This window comes from Pezoporus wallicus, unplaced genomic scaffold (assembly GCF_028554395.1).
Source record: "Pezoporus wallicus isolate ANWC-B61680 ecotype Strahan unplaced genomic scaffold, APGP_CSIRO_Pwel_v1 contig_5958, whole genome shotgun sequence".
In the NCBI taxonomy this organism is placed as follows: domain Eukaryota; kingdom Metazoa; phylum Chordata; class Aves; order Psittaciformes; family Psittacidae; genus Pezoporus; species Pezoporus wallicus.
This window is the reverse complement of record NW_026638491.1, coordinates 3,730,651-3,751,824: the sequence shown is the minus strand read 5'-3', so window position 1 is coordinate 3,751,824 and position 21,174 is coordinate 3,730,651. Positions and strand designations below refer to the sequence as shown.

Sequence of the window (21,174 nt, the reverse complement as noted above, 5' to 3'; positions counted from 1 at the left end):
TTGCACTGAATTACAACATCTGAAGACAAAAATCTCTTCTGTCTAAAAGGAATGGGAAGATGGATGGCAGAGAAACAGAAGGGAAAGTCTGAGTGCTTTATCGACCCAACTGACATCCTATGAATGGTAAGCAATAAAAATTTACTGAGAAATAGAAAAGTTCTTACTTACCCTTATTACTGCCCCCCCGCTGTTAATGCCACAGAAAAATGCAGAATTCCCTTAACCCACATATTTAAAAATCTTGCAATTTTATTTGCATATAAAGGCCACTAGATATAATGTCACAATAAATTTAAAGAAACAACTGCTTTTCTAAATTCCATTAACAAGGTAACATAAAACAGAACAAAGCTCAATAGCATTTACAGTGGTAGAACAGAAATACCTATCTGCAACAATATTTTGTGCTAGCGAGATTGCATTTACACACAGTGCAAAATAAGAAAAAGGAAATAAAAAGACAAGAAGAATATTTAAATATAAAGGACAACTAAGCCTTATTTTAGTTAGGCTTGATTGTATCCATTTGACTCTATACATGCCTGAACTACGACAAAGATTTAACTTGGGCTCTTGAAGGCCTTGAGCACTTGGAAAATGTGTCACATCCTTCATAATTTAGATGTGCTGTACAGCATAATTTTGTAGATGCTGTACCGGCAATATTAAATCCTAGCTTAGTTATAATGCACAAAAAATACATATATATATAAATTCATATTTAAAAGGAGTCCGCATTTACATTATTTTTTTTTTTTACTGCATGAAATACCTGCTCTTTGCAGCTTTCACCCCCAGTCTTTTAAAGCTAAAATAATTTAAAAATAAACAATAAAAGATAGCTATCACATACAGGCTGTGGCTATCTGTCAGTCTTTAATGTATAAAGCAGGTAGAAACAAACAACTGAGAAGTCTATTTACCCCTTGCTGCATTCTACTGTTAACAGAAACATGTTTCAGTACATGTAAACGTATCAAGAGGCAAATGGACCCCAAAATACTGTTTGTGCCACTAAAAAAATTGATATAAGTGGAGATGAAAAACTAACATTTAGACCTAGGGAAAAAAAGAAGACACTTAAAAAAACCCCGACAATAACATAAGTTGTGCAAATTTGGGTGTTTTTAAATGCTGCCTATCTTTTAGCTTATAATATAATAGTAAAATAAGGTCTCTCACTTCTTAAAAGAAAGCTTGGCTGTCCTTTTGAGAACACTATAACAATTTACAATGGCAAATTTAGTGAAAAAAAACAACAAAATTGATTTTACAAATTCACAATGCCTCATAAATTCAAAATGAATGCTGCATTTCCAAAAAGCACAACCTCTAACTTTTCTTGGGTTTTTTTGCACCAGCAATTTACAAAAAACAGAGATAAAACCAAAACCCCCAAACCCTCCCCAAAACAAAAAACCCACCATTCCCCCAAATTCTCCTCCCCCAATTTTGAAGTAAGCATGTAACAGAATGTAAGTTTTATAATTAGAAAATGGCAGTTTATAGACCTTCCCAGTTCCAAATGTGCAGTAGTGCTTCATGATCCTTGAGGGGTTGGAAGGTCAAATATAATTGGGGGGTTGGTTGGTTGAAAGCTGACTGTACACGTTGAAGCATTGATGTACGTTGTGTAACCGTCTGTCATAATGCCATAACCTGTAGGAAGAACGTGTCACACTTACTGCAATATAAACAAGTGATACTGCCCGTGGGCAGCTGCACTGAGAGCTTGTTGTGGGATCAATGCTCTGGAATAAAATTAAATTAATCCCTTCAAAATGAAAGCTGCCACAAAGGCTTGATTGAAAAAAAATAAGAGCCACAATGTACTGTATTTGAAATAAGAGCTGATGTTTTTGGTTTACGTTCAAACTTCTTTCCCCAGTGGAAAATCCTCTGCTGCAACTGGATCAGAAACAAAGACAAAACCACACATGTACTTTTTCTAATTACTTAATTAGCAAGCTGGAGTCTGTATGCCTGTAATGCATGTGTAAGAAAAAGACCCATCAGGAGCAAAAGCTTTAGGAGGAACTCTGGTTTTGCCTACAAAAACCCCTCCCTGTGCAATGAACCCCATGCTAGTGCTTATCATGCAGCTCCTCATCGCAGGACTGCCAAGCTGGTGATCATGTTGGCTTGTGAAATCTCAGAAATTCATTAGCAGGTAAAAAATATACACAGATACATATTTACTATACATATACTACGCATATATATGGTTCTTTATACACACCCACATGTATATATATGTGTTATCTACCACTGAAATTCATGACTAAGGAATCTGCTGCTATAAATACAACAGAGCACAAGAGGTCAATGGACGACCCCTAGTTTGAGCAGAAAATTGAGGTGAAGGTTAAACAGATGACTGCTTTTTATTAGGAAGGGATCTTGGTAATTCATTCCCAAACAAAAATAAAAGCAAGAAGTAAATATTAATCACAGGTTTTTCAGCATGCCAAGGACTCGACTCCTCAGTAACACCATGGCATCAGTTTTAGGAAGGTAAAGACTGCTCTCAACCTTCTGAATATCTGGCCAGCAATGCCCTTGTTGCATGTGTCTAACGAACCAGCAGCAATGCTGGTTCTCTGCTGGCCTCTATCTTGTCTCCCACTTGCTGCACAGGAATAGGGTGTAACAGAGGGTTGTGCAGCCTAGTAATTTTGGGCAAGTAGAGAAAACTATAGTGAACCATAAACTGAGTTACACCTGAGCCTTAATTCAGCAAATGTGATGTGAGAAAACGAATTAACAGAAGTACAAAGATACTGAGATGGCCGAAGCAATCCTTACAGAGATTCTCTCATGGATAAGGAGATAGGGACTCCCATTCCACCAGTGTAAAAGGTGAGCAAAGCTTTGCCATTATTTTCAACTGACATCCACAAAAAGCCAACAAAGACAGGAAAAAATCTAGGAAGATTTGGCACCAAATGTACTTAAAAATATAAATAAATGTAAATAATAAAAACAGCTTTATGTAGGAAGAGAACTTCCCATTACAAACCCATGGGGGAAAATGTTCTTCTTTTAAACCATAATGATACAGTACAGATCACTGCTGCCTGAAAGCTAAGATAAATGCAGCTACCCACAGTGTCTATCAGAAAGAATAATCACTTCAGAATTTCTGCACTATCTGCCTATATTACTTTATTTATTTAGACAGGCAATTTTGATTTAGATCATCTCATGGTGGGAAAAATCTCGCTCATGGTTGTTCCTGCTTATCAACCAAGAAAAAAGCCTGCATCACCAAAATGTGTGGATAGTCTCTTGTTGATCTAATGGAATGTGGCGCATGTTCATCTCAGCTGGAGTTGGAGGAGAATTAACTGCACTGTAAGATAATGCTTTTATCACTTGCCTTTGTCTTTCTGTACTGAAACAAGCCATTCTTATGTCTTCTGTGTAAGCACCAAGTGGAATTTTAACTTTTTTGTTAGTATTCTCGTAAGAATTTATATGAATGCTCACTTTTAATATGTAATGCCACCTTTACTATGAAATTTAAATTACAGTGCTACCTGGTTCCTCGGTGCTTCCTCATGACAATGATCTTGTACATTAAAATACCTTACTCTCCCCTTACTTAACACTATTACAAGTTTCATTGTCCAATTTGCCTATGAAGGCTGTAGACAATTTGCATGTTTTAGCTGCAAGTCTTGATGTATTCATTTATTCTTATATGCAAGGAATAATATTTATACAAAGTATCTGGTCTTTTTCTGGGTGCATTAAAAGACTGCTACTCGCCACTATACTTAAGGTCATTACAAACTCTTTATTTACATTAACCAGTTATGAAATTCATTGTATCAAGTCACATGGGCTTCAGAAAAACCAACACCATTAGTTGAGAAACTGTCCTTTTTTATTTTTAAGTCCTCCCAATCTTTAAGCCTATGGAGAACCTAGTTAGAGTCAATGGAGACACCTCCAAGGGGGACAATATAAAGCACTTAATGTGTAATTTTGAATTCTAGGGTCACAAAGTCTTGCATGCGCTTCCAGGCAGAATTCCTAGTATTTGTCTCAGCCATATGAAAGCTACAAAATTGTATTATTTAAGTATCTCCTAAATGTATTTAATATCTTAGTCTCTTCCAATGCCACAAACAGCTCGTTTCAAAACTCTGCCTGATCTGCTACTGACAGTGGGGAAATACCTCTTCTAAAATGAGACTGTCGGATGTATTATAGGATGCTTTTAGAAATGTATGCAAAGTGAGTTCTGGCAATGTCCCCTCCTGATGTCTGACTCAAGATGACCTCCTTTTTGCTTTTCTTTAAACATAGGAGGTGAGCTGAGACACTAAGTTATTTCAATTTTCTTTTTTTTAACCCAGCATCTTTCTTGGCTCCTGTACTTGGAATAATGGAGATAATTTTCATCTTGGCTTGCAAGTGTGGGGAATTTCATCTGTTTCCCCAACCAAGTTTGTCAAAATTTGAATTGCTTTCAAGTAACCTGCAGAGAACAACCTTTGCACAGTAAAAGATGTAGGTGGCTAAATGCAGCACAAGTTCCTGAAACAGTCTGCTTTAATTCTGGCATACATTTACAAAGTGCTGTGGTTGCTATCATGTCCCTCTATTCCCTCTCTACTTTAGCCCAGTATGCCATTATCATAGAACCACAGAACCATAGAACAGGGTTGGAAAGAACCTTAAGATCACCTAGTTCCAGCCCACTTGCCATGGGCAGGGATGCCTCACACTAAATCATGTCACTCAAAGTTCCATCCTTTGCAGTACACCATCAAAATATGCTGCTTTGAACTCAGCCTGAGAAGGAAGAGGGGAGTAGAGCTGCTCCTTACCTTCATGAATCCCACCAAAGACATGGAGTTTGGGCCTCACTCGCCTCTGCACCGTGTTCAGCAGCTCCACACAACCCACTCTCTGCAGCTCCTTTGGAACCCAGTCTCGAAAACCTGATGGCAAATGCAATCAATACTATTAATTTTATCTATTCAGGTGAGGTTTCATGTAGTCTTTCAGGAAGTAGTAATTCACAGAAGGTTTATTACATTATCTGTAGTCATAACCTCTCCATTAAAGCACACAATGGCTTTTAAGAAATGCTTCACTGTCACTTTGTCTTCCTTAAGATTTCCTCTCTCCATCTGCATTAATATTTTTCTGGATGTGAAATTTTTTTTAAAACTATGGGTTTAAACTCATTTTTCACCTTGAAACCCTGGAACATTTATTCCCGGCACTGCTAGAGATTTTTCTTCCCTTTCCCCTTACAGCAGTCAGCTTTTCAAGCCAGCTACATGGTTACTCCAGAAATGAAACACCTCAGGAAGATCTACATCCCCATACCTCTGACACACCAACGATTTAAAATACACTCTCCCACAACTTCCAGAGGAACCCAGTCTGCAAGTTGTCAGGTTACTTATGAGCCCCAGTCACCAACAAGGAGCAATGTAGCAAAATAGCTTCCAACAAGCTAATAAGTGGCTATGCTGTCGCTTAGTCCTACCGGTAATAAAGAAAAATGCACAAAACTTGACATCAGTTATTACGTAAGTCTGCTGCCTAGGCTAGCACTGGTAAGGATCAACAGGGCAAGATGAATGAGGAGGAGTAAAAGGGAAATCAGGAGCCACATCCAACTACAGCACCATTCTACTGACTTTAGAGTAATTACACCCTGTGCCAATTTTAAAACAGGTAGTAAAAATGTGTTGTGGCATCAAGTTGACTGAGTTATGGAATGAGCAGGAAGTCCAGTTACAGCTCTACCTCCCTTAATATTTATACTTAAATAGAAATAATAAATATTTCAGTTGGTTTTGCAACAACTGAGCTTCTGCCTTTTATAAATACGGCTTATCAGGATAAGAAATGTTAGTAAAGTTTCATGGGTGCTATTTTAAATGGGTTGCTCATCTATCTGCTCTGAATTGAAATGCATACAGAAATGCTGTGATGCTGCAGACACTAATGAGTGCTTTAACTGAACAAATGTACTTAAATTTTGGTTTGGGTGGAGATTATGAACTTCAATTTGAAAAAGTTGGCCACTGTACTTTACCTACAGACACAAATTAGGCATTAGTACAGTGCGTAAAAGGATGGGGTCAAGGTCTCAGCCAGCATGATAATATTGGCAAGATATTATTATTAAATAAAATGTCAAACTAACGGACATGGAGTCAGATTTTTGATCTTCCCTAGCTTGAGGGTAACAAAAAAATTAGTTTTTATTAAGAAAACAGCTGGAAGCTCAACAGATCTGCTAAACCTTATCAACACTTTACTCTTCCACACCAGAAAGGCTTTTTAATTCAGAGTTTTGAGGCAGGAGTGATTGTAGTACAGCTTACAGCATTATTAATTTTGCTTATTTTGAAAGTAAAAATCCTACGCAAAGAAATCACACACAGCCTTTGTTTCACTTACCAAGGGGAGGTCCATGTGTCATTAGTAGATCAATTCCCTCAGGAATAAGGTTCCACTTGTCTAGCAAAGACTGACCTCTGGGTAGGTTAAAGCCCCATCCATTAAACCATGGTGTCCTTTGGGGGAAAATAAGATGAACTGCATCAGTATAAAATCAAAAATTCTTGCCTTCTCCCATTTTTCTGCATTAAAACAATTCTGAGATTACTTGCAGACAGCCTTTTCAAAGGGGATGCCTTTAATACAAACTGGCTTAAATACATATGTACACTAATCTGTATGTTTGAATTTAGATTAATATTCTACATTCTTTTTATATGTCAGGAGTATTCAGCCCTGGGGGTGTTTACTCACTAGGTAGAAAGGGAAAAATAGTTAAAATGACAGTCTAAAAAAATCTAAAGCCTTTCTTCAAAGTTTGGGGATGTTCATACGTAAGAATTCTTTCCTTACATTACCTACCAAAAAAAAAAGGCAAAAAAACCTCAGTTTTTGGAGACAAGACTCAGTTTCTCACTTCACAGGGTTGGGCAGCATTTCCACAGGAAGCCTGTATGATGCAGTGGGTACAAGCCTCATTTGTACTGCGGTGTTCCACTAAACTAAAACTTGCTCCTTTTAGCACTTTTTATGTTAGAACACTGTCACATAAATTGGCTTTGCACTCCTGTGCTTCCTAAAGGTCTTCAACCACACCATGTTTAGCCTCACAACAACCTTTTTAAGAGATCTCATCATTTAAAATTAATTTAGTATTTCTTAAGGAAAACTGAGATCATCAGTCTCCTCCACTATAGCACAGCATTGTTCTGAGACATACCACAGAATCACAGACTGGTTTGGGTTGGAAGGGACCTTAATGCTCTAGTTGCAAACCCCCTGCCATGGGCAGGGACACCTTCCGCTAGACCATATGATTTAGCTATCACCTAATATCCATCAACCTAACCATGCAGTGACGATAAACAAACCTGCTACGAGTACCTTTTCAAGGTGTAACAGCCAAATTGAATAATTTTGATGCAGCTGAGTTATAATAAAGCCTTTCCTTATCAGGTAGCTACACAGAACAACAGTTCTGAAGAGATAGTGTAATATTTCTATACATGACTAACAACTTTCTATAGCCTATTAGTATTGTACTAATTTAAAGAGTTTTTATCCGTGACTATGTTTTCCTAGAGCTCAGGCAACAGATTTAAACTTATGTTTCTAGGCAGAACACTCCTGTCCTAGCCCTACTCATCTGCCGGCAACAAAATTTGCAGGGAAAACCCAACCAGAAACCAACCTTAAAAAAAAAGCATACCTGTTAAGAAGAGAGTCTTACATCATTTCATTACACATAATCTGCCTCCAGTACCCTCTTAATGCATTTTTTTTCCCAGCATCAAATATGCATTTAAATGGAAAATTCCTGCTGAGATTACATCTCTAATTTTTTTTTTGTAATTATTTTGTTTTCCAGAGACAACAGTTTGACCAATGAAGATTATACCCAGTTATATGCACAGTCTGAATCCCTGACAATCAGCAGGATGGGAAAACAGCAGGTCCTGCTGATATGAGCAGGAAGGTCACAACTAATAGACATATCCCATATAGTCCTACTGAACTAATAACTACACCCACATAGGAACTTGTTTAAGCTAGCAGACTCCCTGGATGCTGGATAAATGCTAAGAAAAGATGGGAAATTTAGATGTCAGTTAAACATTTCATGTGTGCTATGAGTTCCTCATGTGGATAGCAATGAAACTTCACCTATAAAAGCTCCTATGCTGTAAATAAGGCCAGTGTACCTCACAGGACCTTTGCATGCAACTTAATTGAAACTGAAACATGTGTCTTATCTTTAACTAAATCACAAGTGTTTCTGCTTTTCTATGATTGACCTTTCTGAACATGCATCTGAATGTCTTTTCCTGTAATGTTCCTAGGTTTTACCATATTGAGATTATGATAACCTTCAGTGCTGCAGTTTGAAGTTAAAATATGGTTTGGCTAAACTTTTAGCTGCTTAAAAAAACAAACACACAGCACATAGGTTGAACTTGTCACTGTCAATGATTCTTTCCCTACTTGCATTTCTCCTGCAGATAATACTGTAGTCACTACACCACAGTTAAAACCTGAAACGTGAAACCACACCTGTGATCTTGCTGGAGCTCTTTGGAGACTACAACCACAGAAAAACCTGGTTTTGTCTGCAGGTTTTTTTAGTTTATTTCTCCTGAAACACTAGCAGAGGAGGAGGAGGGGAATCTGAGCTCCAATATTCTTCATTCACCAGCCTCTGTAATTAGCTGTGACTAACAGGCACCGCATGGGAATCCACTTGTAAGAAAACTTTCAAGAAACCTTCTCCATTATGCAGCATGTGCACAGAAAAAGATGATCAAGTACTTCTTTAATATACTAAACATTTTCATACAAAATCAATAAACTAAGGAGAAGAACAGGCATGACTGGAAGAACACCTGGATTACAGATTAGGTTTCAGACACTTAACACATGACTCTGCATTTCACAAGCCAGAAAACCAAAAGGAGAGAGGACATGTTCAGAACATTACCAAGATGAAGAACACCTTTATAGCATGGATTCAGACTTAGGTGACATAACAAAGAAGGTCATCTGATGTTTGCACCATGCCATACTGCAGTGCAGACGAAATGGAGCTGATGTACTGTGAATCCCATGAGTGCACAACAGAATAGCTGTTCACCAACTACAAACGTGGACAGGCAGGTAGCATCCTATCAAGGGGTATCAGGTGTATTTCACTCCTCTTAGTGCCCCTTTTTTGTGTAAGTAGGAGTTAAGAGTCACTCTCAACTTCTAAATGATTTAGGGGGGGAAGAATTGCGCGTACAGTTCTAAGCCTTCCGCAACATATTCTCATGCTGATTACTTACTAAGAGAAACTAATTCCTACCTAGGAAGAAATATCTATAATGAACTTTGGCTACACCCACACATGGTAAGCTGCAATCAGGTGCAAATAATTGGTAAAGGCTATTAGTCATTAGCAACCATATTTATGATCTGACCTATTCTTCCCTATGAAGCTCTCAGGAAGACTTAACTCCTAAAACGATTCATTTTTACATGAACACTTCATTTTTAAGTAGCTGGTAAGAAAAAAAAAGCTATCAGCTGATAAGTAATGTCACAAAGGAGATGTAGATGTAAAAATCACAGGGATTAGTAATGCAACATTACATATGATTTTGTCATTGTATGTTTGATGGACCAGAACACATCCTCATACCTGATGTTTGGCACGACGTCACAACATCCCTCATGTGCTATCAAACCCTCACAATAACACTTGATCCCTAGCTCACCTGACAGTTCAGCCCTCCCTTGACTGCAAAGCTTCCTTATCACTTAGGGATAGCAGTTATGCTGGCACCAGATGTCATACACGGAATATCCTTATGAAAGGCAGACACCTGGCCCATTCTTAAGTCTCTTCTGTTCTTCATTTCTAGGCAGGAATTCCCACAGATCCCCCTCCACCTGGTGTTTTGGAAGGCACATTTTCTACAATTAAAAGAATGTTTATGCTATAAACTGTGTGTTACCTTCACACCTTGTGCTGCAAGAGACGTAGACATCACCTGACAGAATACCAAGAAGGAGGGGATCTCCAGCTTCACAACAAAACTCACTCTCCTTTTGCAGATGCTTTGGGAGAACACACAAATCCATCTGCTTTTTAGCAGCAACAGATGCTTCTTCAGCAGGTGATCGGATTTCCCTTCTCCCAGGTAACTCTGTATGGGCTTACTATTTTACTATTACATTAAGGGGAAAAAAAAGCGCATTATTCTATGACACAAAATCACTACCACTCCTTGCTGTGTACACATCAGAAGCAACACCAACACGTGGGCAAACAGGAGATGCAAAGGCCTGGCAAAGTTCATCCAGGTAATACAGAAATTACAACTCCTTCTGAACCTTAATATTTTTAAAGGATGACACCTCCTACTACCTACTTTCATCTCTGCTCTGGCTCATGAATTTAATTACCTGATCCTCAGAGTTCAGCAACTCAAAAGGTAAATGTACAATGAGACCTCTTAGGTTCAGGTTTTCCTTTTACCTGCACCAGTAAATCCATTTACACTTCTAAACAGGATTAGAAGAAATAAATTATCTCATGGGTTTCTAATCCCATGAATTCATTCGTTTTTAAGGCTATCCAGTCTTGTAGGAAAGCTTTAATTTTATCCTTAATCCAATGAGTAAAGTGGGCAGGAAGCAAAAACCTGTCTGTTTCCTTCCGAGGGAGGGAGTGTCCCAGAGGCATCGCAGCAGGAAGCACTTCTACACAACTAATAACAATAATGAAATGCTCTTTATTTTCCTCAGCATTCAAACTGAACACATAGACCTGGCTCAGGAAGGAGAGTTCCATTAGCAGAACAAAAAATGGGGGACTCCTAGACTTGCTCATTTACAGGATGAGCTCACAAACATATCCCCAAAGTATCTGCTCCAGTCCCAGAGGAAAGCTGCAGCGGGACTAGCAGAGAACAAACCACAAAGGGAGGGGGGAAAACAAAGAAGTGACCTTTGCGCCCAGAAAAGCAAAGCCTTTCAATCCTCCTCTCTCTGGCCGGCACCGGTGTTTGCCCGGGCATAGCAGCACACACGTGCCTGTCACTGTGCAGTCAATGGTCAGAGTGTGCCTCTTGGGAATACACAACAAGGGGCTGCGGCATGAGGCCAGGGGAAGGGGGAGAGCGTGTGTAAGCCTGGAAACAAAAGGCTGAATAGGGCAAGTGTACCACGTACTAGGGAAGAACATTTTAGAAGGTAAGAGCTTCTATAAAGTCTCTGAAACTTGGCTTCAGTGCTACAAAAAAGCTTTTTTGTTTGGTTTTTCTTTTAAGCTCTTTCTTATAGTAAATATTCAAATGCTGTTTCATAATGTAGCAATCAGGACATTTTAAAGGCTAAGTGATTTCCTAACTAATCATTATATATCATGTTGTGGTATCAGTAAAAGGCAGAGAGTCTGGTGGCTTGAGCTGTCTTTCATTCCCACTAGCATTTACCTGCTGTGCCTCAGTGTCCCATTCAGAAAGTGAGGACAATAATACACAGCCAAAAGAAGCATCAGGGTCTGGTTCCTTGGGATTTTGCTTACCCTGCATCTTTAAACAGCTGAAGCTCTCACAAAAGTGGGTTACCAGTACTGTCATTATTTTAGCAGTGTTACTGCATGTATCTCCTTATTACTGACCTGCAAAGAAGTCAGCAAGTCTCTAAAACATATTTCTGCTACTTTTACAATGTTAACAAACCCTGAAGACTCAGCAGCTGCTAGATTTGGTTTTGGTGTTTTCTTGTTTTTGTTTTGCTTTCTTTTTTTGGGGGGGTGGGGGGAGTGTTGGGGGTTTTTTGGGTTGTTTCTCCCCTTCCCCCAGGTTTTCTCCCTCTCTTTCAACTTACATACTACGACCTCTAAACACTTGCTGGTTGTCTAAATGAAAAAACTTTGTTGAGAAACACAATTCCCTCCCATCCATGGTGTTTGGAGGCAGAGCCCACACTGTGGGTTTTCACTATGAAGCAGTCCTCCACAATGAAAAGCTGCAGCAACCACCTCACCACCACGAGTCACCTGCGAGCTGGTATGCTCCTTGCACCAAGCTGTTCTCAATTTCTACCTCAGACTGTACAAACTCATCAGTGGAGGTTTTATTTAAGCTCCCGTAAGATAGACATCCATGTTTGGATCCGTGAGAGCTACAAAAGAAAAAGCTGCCATTCAGCACGTACCATGGATGTGCTGATCTGGACCAGATGGTCACCTAAACCAGGGAGAGATACAGAGGTAAGCAGAGCTTTAGCCAACCATATGGCTAGAAAATGGTATGTGGTAAGACCTGCCTGCTCCATCTTGAAGTTCTCTCAGCCTCTGCACATCTCTGCTTTGCTGCCTCCACGCTGCCCGAGCTGTTATTGACAAGTTACTGAGCTCTGGTCTAAAGCCTACTACCCTGACAGAATACGTTTCAGTACTTGGTTTCTGTGATGGCCTGTACAGACCACTGGCATCTTCTATCCTGTGCCTTGAAGGCTTAGTGATGTGTTTTGGCAGAGGAATGCCCATTCAGTTCACATGTTTTGTGCTAACAATAACACCAGAAACACCAAAGACAGTCTTTAAGACCACCAATCTTCTCTGTGGAGGACATTTTGTTTTGTTTTGTTTTGTTTTTAAGAAAACAGAAGAAGTTGAGTGAAGAAACACCTAAAAATACATCAGGGATAAAAAAACATGCGTGCAGCGGAGCAGACAGGCAGAAGATTATAAAATGCTGGTAACATCATGGAGGATAACAAGACACGGAGGACAGCAGGATGCAGAGCATAGGGCTCCCTGAGAACAGGGGTAAAGAATACTCAGCAAAGCAGAGGAGAGAACAGTACCATCAAGCTACTGGATGTTGGGAAGGAGAGGAAGGGAGTCGAAGTTCCCAAGTTTATGACTATGGCAACCTTTGCCTGAGTATCTGAACTGTTCGTCAAAGAGGAAATTTCCTCCAAACCTTCTGAGGTTTTCCAATCCCTAACTGTATTGCAATTATTTTATTTAGGGCTTTACTTAATGAGATCTGGGAGATATTTTAATATCCAAAAAATACGAAAATAATTCAAATTTGACTCAAGGGCTAATTTCATTCTACTTTTATAAAAGGAGAGAATTATAAAAGCCTACTACTAGAACCAAGTATCAGCCCTTATATATTTCTGTGCTGTGTATAGTTAAGGATGGTTTGAAGGACAGACCTGGTCTAAGTTAGCACCAGCTTCAGCAGGGTCCATACACTACATGAGTTTCCCTGCATGGTGATGGGAGCACTGTGACAGCAACTCAGGCCTGCAAAGTACCATGCTGGACTGATTTGCAGAGCCACTTCTCATTCCAGAGGGGGCACATTCTCCCCTTCATTCCCACATTGCATCCCTGTGTAGGGTATATTCACCCTTGAAGTGTCAAAGGATGCTGCAGTACTGAAAAGAGAATGAATGCCTCAATTTGTTATGGTAGAGATTTGTGGCCTTTGTAGAAGCACAGAGAATCACAGAGTATCTACCTAGAGGAAGAGCTCTCTGGTTCGGAAGCTCACCACAACATGAACAGAATGTCCATTCTGAGGGACAGGCTGGGGGGGAAAAGGAAACAAAAGGATAAAAAAGATTAAAAAAAAAAAAAGACTGGTTGAAATCTTGATTCAGTTTTGCTCAACATCTGTGCATGCCAAATGACGCTTGAATGCTTGGCTTCTTCTAGTAAACATGATCATAACAGCCTAGTTGTGTTACATCTTAAACTGATTTCCTACATGCCTCTCAAGAGGAAATGTAAATTGACAAGGCTTCCACCCCAGGTAGATCTGTAAGAGGATTTGACTAGTAACCTGTTTCTGCAACGACAACACAAATTAAAGTAGAGCAAAAGCAAAAGGGGCGTGAAGGCCTCTCCCCCAGCACATACTGATTTGTATGTATTTTCATTCCACTGGAGAGGTGTGTGTGTTTTACATGTAAAGAAGCAAATTCTGTACTGGTGTAATTACATCCAGTAGCTTTTGTTGAATATTTCATATACGTATAAAAACAGCATTTGGAAAATAACCTGTAAAATTCAGTATAACAAATAAAGCACTTAGCAGAAGTTATGCCTGCCTACTCTGTTGGTGAATTTGGTTCCTGCTCCTAAGGAACAGCCTCTAGAAACTCCATCTTTTTGAATGCTACTTTAAACAGAGTTCTTTAGCATCTCCAGGGAGTCTCTGTAGTTCCTCCAAAAGCCTAAGCTGGTCAGAGAAACATGATGCTTATTCATTAACAGATGCTGAAGCTACAAACCAGAGGAATTCCAGATGTATTTTTATGTAGTGTTTCAGCACCTTTACATAACTTTACATCTGCACCCTGTACTGCTCTTGAAGACAAGATTTCAGTATTTGTGCACTTATGTTCTGGATGTCTGGGTTGCCCTCGCTGGTCCTGATCTAATTTGCAGAGTAACAAGCCAGTTTGCTGTTTATGAGAAATAAAGCACAAACCTAAATCACAATTTCAAAATGTCTTTTCAAGTACTTTACAGGTAATAATTAATTAATCTTAGAACAGCCTACATAGAGCACTGTTTATAGAAGTACTGTGTAGAACTAGGTTGACTACACCAAGAATAAATTTGTTAGAATATATGCCTAAACAACTTGCTTAAAGTGAACCAGAGGGCAGACACTGAACGTGCCCTCCATGATTTTCACTTGCAACAATTAGTCGATTATTCTTACCTACTGCAATGATTTAAAAGCGGACACTGCTTATTGCCACTGCTGTTTACCTATAAACACCCTCACTATTTTTATTTATGTTTTGCTCAAAATGCTGCTTGGCATTCTTCAAGAAGAAACTGAAACTTGCCAGAATGCCTGGAAGGAAAACTATGCAAGGCTTACATGTATTCGTCTTCCACGCACACACAGCCCACAATATTTAATTGTAGGAACTTGTAACATAATCTTTTGAAAATTTACAGGAAAGAATGGAAGCAGTTAGCTATAAACAGGCCACAGGATACTCCCAGTATTTCTTGTTTGAAGCCTGTGCTACCTTCAGTTTCAGCTTATTCTTGAAGCTGGATATAAAGTTGCTTACCCTCGCTAACCAGAAGAAAGAGCCAAAGCAATCAGAGAGCTTCCAGTGTTACAATACATACTTATTTGGAGTTAAGGTACAGTATAAAACATCACATCTGGACTTTAAGAAATAATACTGGTTTACAATTGAATTAAAAGTTTTACAAAATGTTATTTCTTTAAAGTGACATGCAGATTTATTCAATTTTCTTCATTTATTACAGTCTCTGCTTTGTGCAGAAATGTAACATCTGACCTACTCAAAATGTTACCTTCACTGAAAACCGTGATCCTGCTTTGGAGTCTGCAGGAAGGGAAGGTTACTAAGTCCTGTTCAATCTCCATCAAAAAATGTTGCTAGTTATTTGTCAAATTCTGCCAACAAAGAAACTAAAAAGAACAAGTCATCTGGGGGAAGGAGTGATTATGGATCATCAAATGCATGTCACACCTCTTTCCCAGCTCAGGAAACCTCAGTATGCAAGCTCAGGAAACCTTCTATGCAAGCAAAATTCACATCTATAAAAACCCTAAACCTGATATTACACGCATACAACATGCACATGTATATATATGCATTATACTGTAGCAAGGAGTCCAACAGGTAAATTGAAGAAATGGTGCAATCCACATCAAAGCCAATGAAAACTCTCAACTGCTGTAGTGCTCAAGCATGAACCCAGTAAGATAAGCATAACATTTTCAGATTATTACCTGGAGGAGCTGTCTTATGTATGAGCCAATTTAGCAAATCAATTAAAGTAATGCAGATACTTGATCAACAGATGAACACAAAGGGGAAAAAATGACAGAAGAGACTGAGAGAAGAAAAAACATATTGGGGTCATAAGAGAATCAAAAGCATTTGGCAACACAGAGGTAAAAGGAGCATTATTATAATTGAAAAGGATCTGTTTAAGCACGGATCACTCGCTTTCAAGATCATTAAGCGATGAGCTCAGATTACATGCGGGTCAATTTACACAACATTTAATTTTAGGCTCACCCACCTTCATGTTGCTCTTTCAAAGAGGTCTGTGGGAGACGCAGATTGCCACAAACTGAATGAAAGTTAATTTGACTCTTCTGGTGAAAAAAAAAAACAAACCCTAATCTGAAAACTTTAGTTACAAACCAGCATAGCAGAATTTTTACCTCAGCTCCAGTGATTCCAACTGATCAACAAAACACTACTTATGCCCTTTCCTGTTCTCACCTTGATGGAGAGTGGATTTTGACATCCCCTCCCCCCCCATCTCTCCAAAACCTAATTCCTCTCAAGAGAGTGTTAATGGCACATAATTAAGTGCAAGCAAGCAGCAGGAAAAAAAGAAGCATTTCTTTCTCACTGACCACCAGTCAAAACTCCAGGTTTTATGATAAACCCGAGCTGCCTCCTAGTAAGACTGTAACTGACCAAACTACTCCTGGAACCAAAAAGCACCAGCTCCAGTCAGAGGCACCATCCAGTGGGTAAAACGACAGAATGATCTGACGTTTCTGGCACTACAAATGCCATGCTATAGGTTCATAATTGCATATTCATGCCTTGGGATCATACACATGCATATTTTAAAAAATTACACATTCAAAGGAAAGTTGTGAGCTTGTATTACAAGTTCTCACCTGAAGAAGATTTTTTACTGATGAGTTACAAAGCCCTGAACTGGGCATTTATAATAGAAAGGCAGACTGACATTTAAATAGAGTGGCACCAGAATAATAGCTTTACATTAGTATTTTATGGGAGGCTGAATAACCACAGAGTTAACATACTGTATTTTCTGGCAATAAAAAATCCTTTGAAAACAAAAGGTCATTTTATTTGATAATGTAAATGAATTAGATTTGTATTGTATGGTCAAGAGAATAAAGAAAAGATTAATTCTTCCAGAAGAAGTCAATATATCAGAATGGTGGTTTGGTTTTAATTCTTTAACTATGTTGTAAAGCCTGTGGTTGATAAGCCACAGCCGTATATTGCTCCACACTGTAGGTTTTAACACAGGCTCTGGACTTCAGTCTGATCTGATGAAAATCTGAAACTTGCAGTATGCCATTATGTGGGCAAACTATTTATTTTATATTCACCTCCTTGTCGTGTCAGTGCAGAGGTCATCTGAAGAGGGGGCCTAATTAATCAAACTGTCAGAGCCAATGAGGAGCAGCATGTTAATAGGACTTTTATTTCACCCAGGAAAGCAGTGGTCTGACAGGAACCAGAAAATATGGCCTTGATGTTGCTGTTTATTAGCAATGCTGAGATCAGTGGTAATAGGTGCCAAGCAGCCTATGTTCGATAAAGCGCCGCATGTCAAGAACCTGCGCTAACTAGAAATTAGAATGACAAGACACAGGAATCTCAGTGTATCGATAGCTCCCGGAGAAGAAGTATGGTTTGGATGTGATCACAAAACTGGAACCTGCACAGGACCCTTCTTGTTTCTTCAATAGTCAAGAAAGAAAAAAAACCCAAAACCAAACCAAAAACAAACCATCCCCCAACTGCAAAAACCCAAACGCTCCAGCTATTTTCTCCACACTTAAAAGTGAGGCTTTGCAGTACTTTACTCCTATTTGATATATATAGGCAAACACGGTGGGATTAAACACAAAAAAGCTCTGAATCTGGTACAACACTGCTGAAATTGAAGGAGTGCCTTGATGGGATCCCATGGTGGTATAAGGCCAGCACATTGGTGTGACCCTACATCTCTGTTACCCTATGAGAGAAGTGGCAGGACTGTAAATGGTCTAAGCCTAGTTTACCAGCTGGCACTAACTGATGCAAACCAACACAAAAGCCACACCAGATGAAGGAAGGATGGCACAGGTAGCAGTTAGGTCTGGGCACCTCTTACCTGTATTAGACTGGGCCCTCAGTGACTTAAACCCCAGCCCCACAAAACACCATGATAATGCTAAAATAAATGCAGTGAAGATTTCATTTCTTACCCAAAGCCCTTCCATAAAATTGATGTTAACACAAAGTGCATACCCATAGTAAAAAATAAAACAAGCATATCTAAAAGGGAGTGAGTGGGAGAAATGAGATGCTCACAGTTTTTGAAGGGCACTGGACTCATTTTAGCAGCAGCCACGGCATTTGCTGTGTGGGTGATATATGTAAAATTTTAAATTAATTATTTTAGTAATGCACCCCTACGTGATTTCTCAGTCTGCAATGTATTTTATACTTCAGGCCATGGTAGACTTTATAATTAACTACTTTCTGACGCCATTTTAATTATTTTTTTTTCCCTCAACACCATTATTTCCGAATGAATAGAGAGCTAACATTAAATAGCCTTCTAAATAGAGAGCTGCAGGACTCTACTCTTGCAGGATGAAGCACTCAGAATCATGCCCCTAGCAGTGTCCCTGGAAAGGTTTAAGCAAATAATGTAGCAGCTGAAAGGAAATGTTGCCAAAAGGGAACCTCAGACACTGATGGGGCATGCAAGCCCCCTCCTAAATCGGAATTTTTCTTGGTGGAAGAGGAAAGCTGCTGTGTTTATGACTGCTGCCATAGATCCAAATATCCCCATCCTGAATGATCCTTTTTTTTTTTTTTTTTTTAATTCCTTGAGAATATTCCATTGTCTGGATCTTCCTCTTAAAGCCAGCAATATTACCAAGAGTGGCTATTCAGGGCAGGAACTGCTACTCTGATGGCAAAACTCACTTAAAGCTTTACCATCAAACTACAGCTTTAAAGATAACAATGCACCCATACCATAAAAGAAACACGAGGAATAATTAAGACACTCTTCCCTTCCTAATCTTCTGCTATTGCCAGTGTCCTTTTGAGTAATTAAAATTGCATTTATTTTCCCCTACAGTTTCATATATTCTAATTTAAACATAAGGCTCTCCCATTATACCTCACTGGAAATACATCAGATTGAAATCAGAAAGTTAAAATGTGGTCCAAATGACTACTTTTTGGAGCTTTAGATGGCTGTTTTCACAGCTAAAAGAAAAATGTTGGTGGGTTAAATCCTAATGGTTATGAGCCGCATTTCCACATTTCTCAGTGGCAGCAGTGATGAAAACATGTATTAAAGTCAGTCCACCATTAGCATGTGAAGTAGCACAAAAATTTGTAACAATGTTAAGTATCTTTCATAAAGTACCGAAGAGGGGTTTTCTGCCATTGATGGATTACTTAGCCATTAACATAATATTTTATTAGTGTTAGGATTTTATTACCTAAATTGTACTATTAGTTTATTAAGGAGGGGGACGTTTGAATTTTTTATAATGTCACACCTTCATTTACTATCACTGTGTAATCAGAGTATGAGCAAGCAACTATTTCTTCAAAGGCTTTGCCGAAGTGTATTCTTTAAATTGCTTGGTTAACCTCATAGAGACACCGCTTTCACTTTGAAACAGAAGAAAATCTGCACGTTAATCCCAATGACATCGCTATCGGAACCTTATTTACCATACGATTAAAAAACATGGTCCTTTCTTACAGCATCATTAAATCTAAGCCTCATTTAACTACTGGGACATTTTTACAATGGGTTTACTGACATACTGTGACAAATGTCTGTGTAACATTCTTCAGCAATAGCCCTGACTATAGCCATAACCACAGTGTGTATAAACACTACATAAGTATTAACAATGGGCTGTCCTGAATAGTAGGAAGTGAAGTAACACTAAACACATTTTTACTAATCCCCACATCTCCAAACCTGTGGTCTGCTTCAGGTTTTTTTCACTGGTTTCTGTTTTGTTTTGGGGGGCTGCTTTGCTTTGTTTAGTCTTGGTGGGCAAAGAAACCATTCCCCTTAAAATTATGAGAATCAAGATGCTAAACTTTTTAAATATTACAGGACTCCCTTTGAAATTCTGACCCAGGCAGAAAGGTTTCCTGAAATTTAATTCTTTTGAGATAAAAGGCTTGGCAGCAGGATGAAAGCAGCCCTACCCTTTTTTCCATGTCAGAGAAATGAATGGAATGGCTTATGAATACATGTAACTAACCCCATTCAGGAACCACACTGGTGCCTGTTTGTCCTGAAATAGTTAGGTTACTGTGCAAAGCAAAGTAACTGTTAGGCAGCATGAACTTGATCCACAAGAACAATGAGGGCCAGAGCAACATTTTTAAGGACTTAAACTTTTCAAACTTCAAGTTAATGCAAAGAATTAAAAGACATTTCTGTCTGAATCATGCTTTCGAAACATCTTCATAAACACTTAGCCACTGTAAATTACTCTTGCAAGAAACAGAGAGCAGGAGTACTAAACTGTATGACAAACTAAAACTGAGCAGGCGCAACTGCTTTCCTGTTGTTCATGGCCAGCCTCTGATTTAATTTCAGATCAAATGGTATCACAAAGCTGGACATGGTAAACCTACAGTATATTCACCAGAGACTAGGGCCTGACATTCTGTCTAAATGAAATTTCTCAGTTGTCCCAAACACTTTTAATCTTATTTCCATGCTAGCAGTTTGAAATGTCACTATGTATTGCCACGACGACAGATGAGCAAGGGCACAAGAAAGCAATGGATCTGGTTTCTCCAAGGAACCATGCCTGGCAAATGCAAAAATTTACTTTTGCCCCTGGCTGCTGGTACACTCCCAGGTATTAATGATAACAGGGGCAAACTCTGCAATGTGACTTGGTGCAGGCTGAAATACAGAGCACAGGTTAAGAAAACTTATGTGCATATATACGTATGTATGTATGTATGTATATGCATACACAAATTATTAAAACACCACCACTAAGGGTGAGATCTTGCAAATAATTTTTAGTTTCCCACCACAGTGGGAGACTGACAGCAGTAAGAAAAACATGCAATACAGAAGATGGAGCCATGTGGCAATAATACATATTTTGTGTAGATTAACAGATGGAGGTTTGGACAGTATTGATAAAATAAAGGCAACATCCTTCAGAAAACTTTTGCTTAAGAGATGATGCCTCTTGTTCACCAGGATTTCAGTATCTGCAATGACTTCCTTCCAGTTAGAGCGTGAAAAGACCACAGTACCATTTATCACTACCCTAACAGATGTATTTCTATGCACTGCAA

At 39.0% G+C, this 21,174-nt stretch overlaps 1 protein-coding gene across 3 annotated transcripts in view; it reads right to left on the bottom strand.

The window, feature by feature from the left end:
- Nucleotides 1-234: 234 nt before the first annotated feature.
- Nucleotides 235-21,174, bottom strand: part of MPPED2 (metallophosphoesterase domain containing 2) — a 101,889-nt gene continuing 80,949 nt past the window's right edge. For all 3 annotated transcript variants that reach the window (XM_057411009.1, XM_057411010.1, XM_057411011.1), the window contains 3 exons: nucleotides 6,436-6,551; nucleotides 4,842-4,955; nucleotides 235-1,662 (listed from right to left, as the gene is read on the bottom strand). In XM_057411009.1, the coding sequence (XP_057266992.1) occupies nucleotides 1,544-1,662; nucleotides 4,842-4,955; nucleotides 6,436-6,551 (349 nt within the window). In that variant the 3' untranslated portion in view covers nucleotides 235-1,543. The remainder of the gene's footprint in view (nucleotides 1,663-4,841; nucleotides 4,956-6,435; nucleotides 6,552-21,174) is intronic.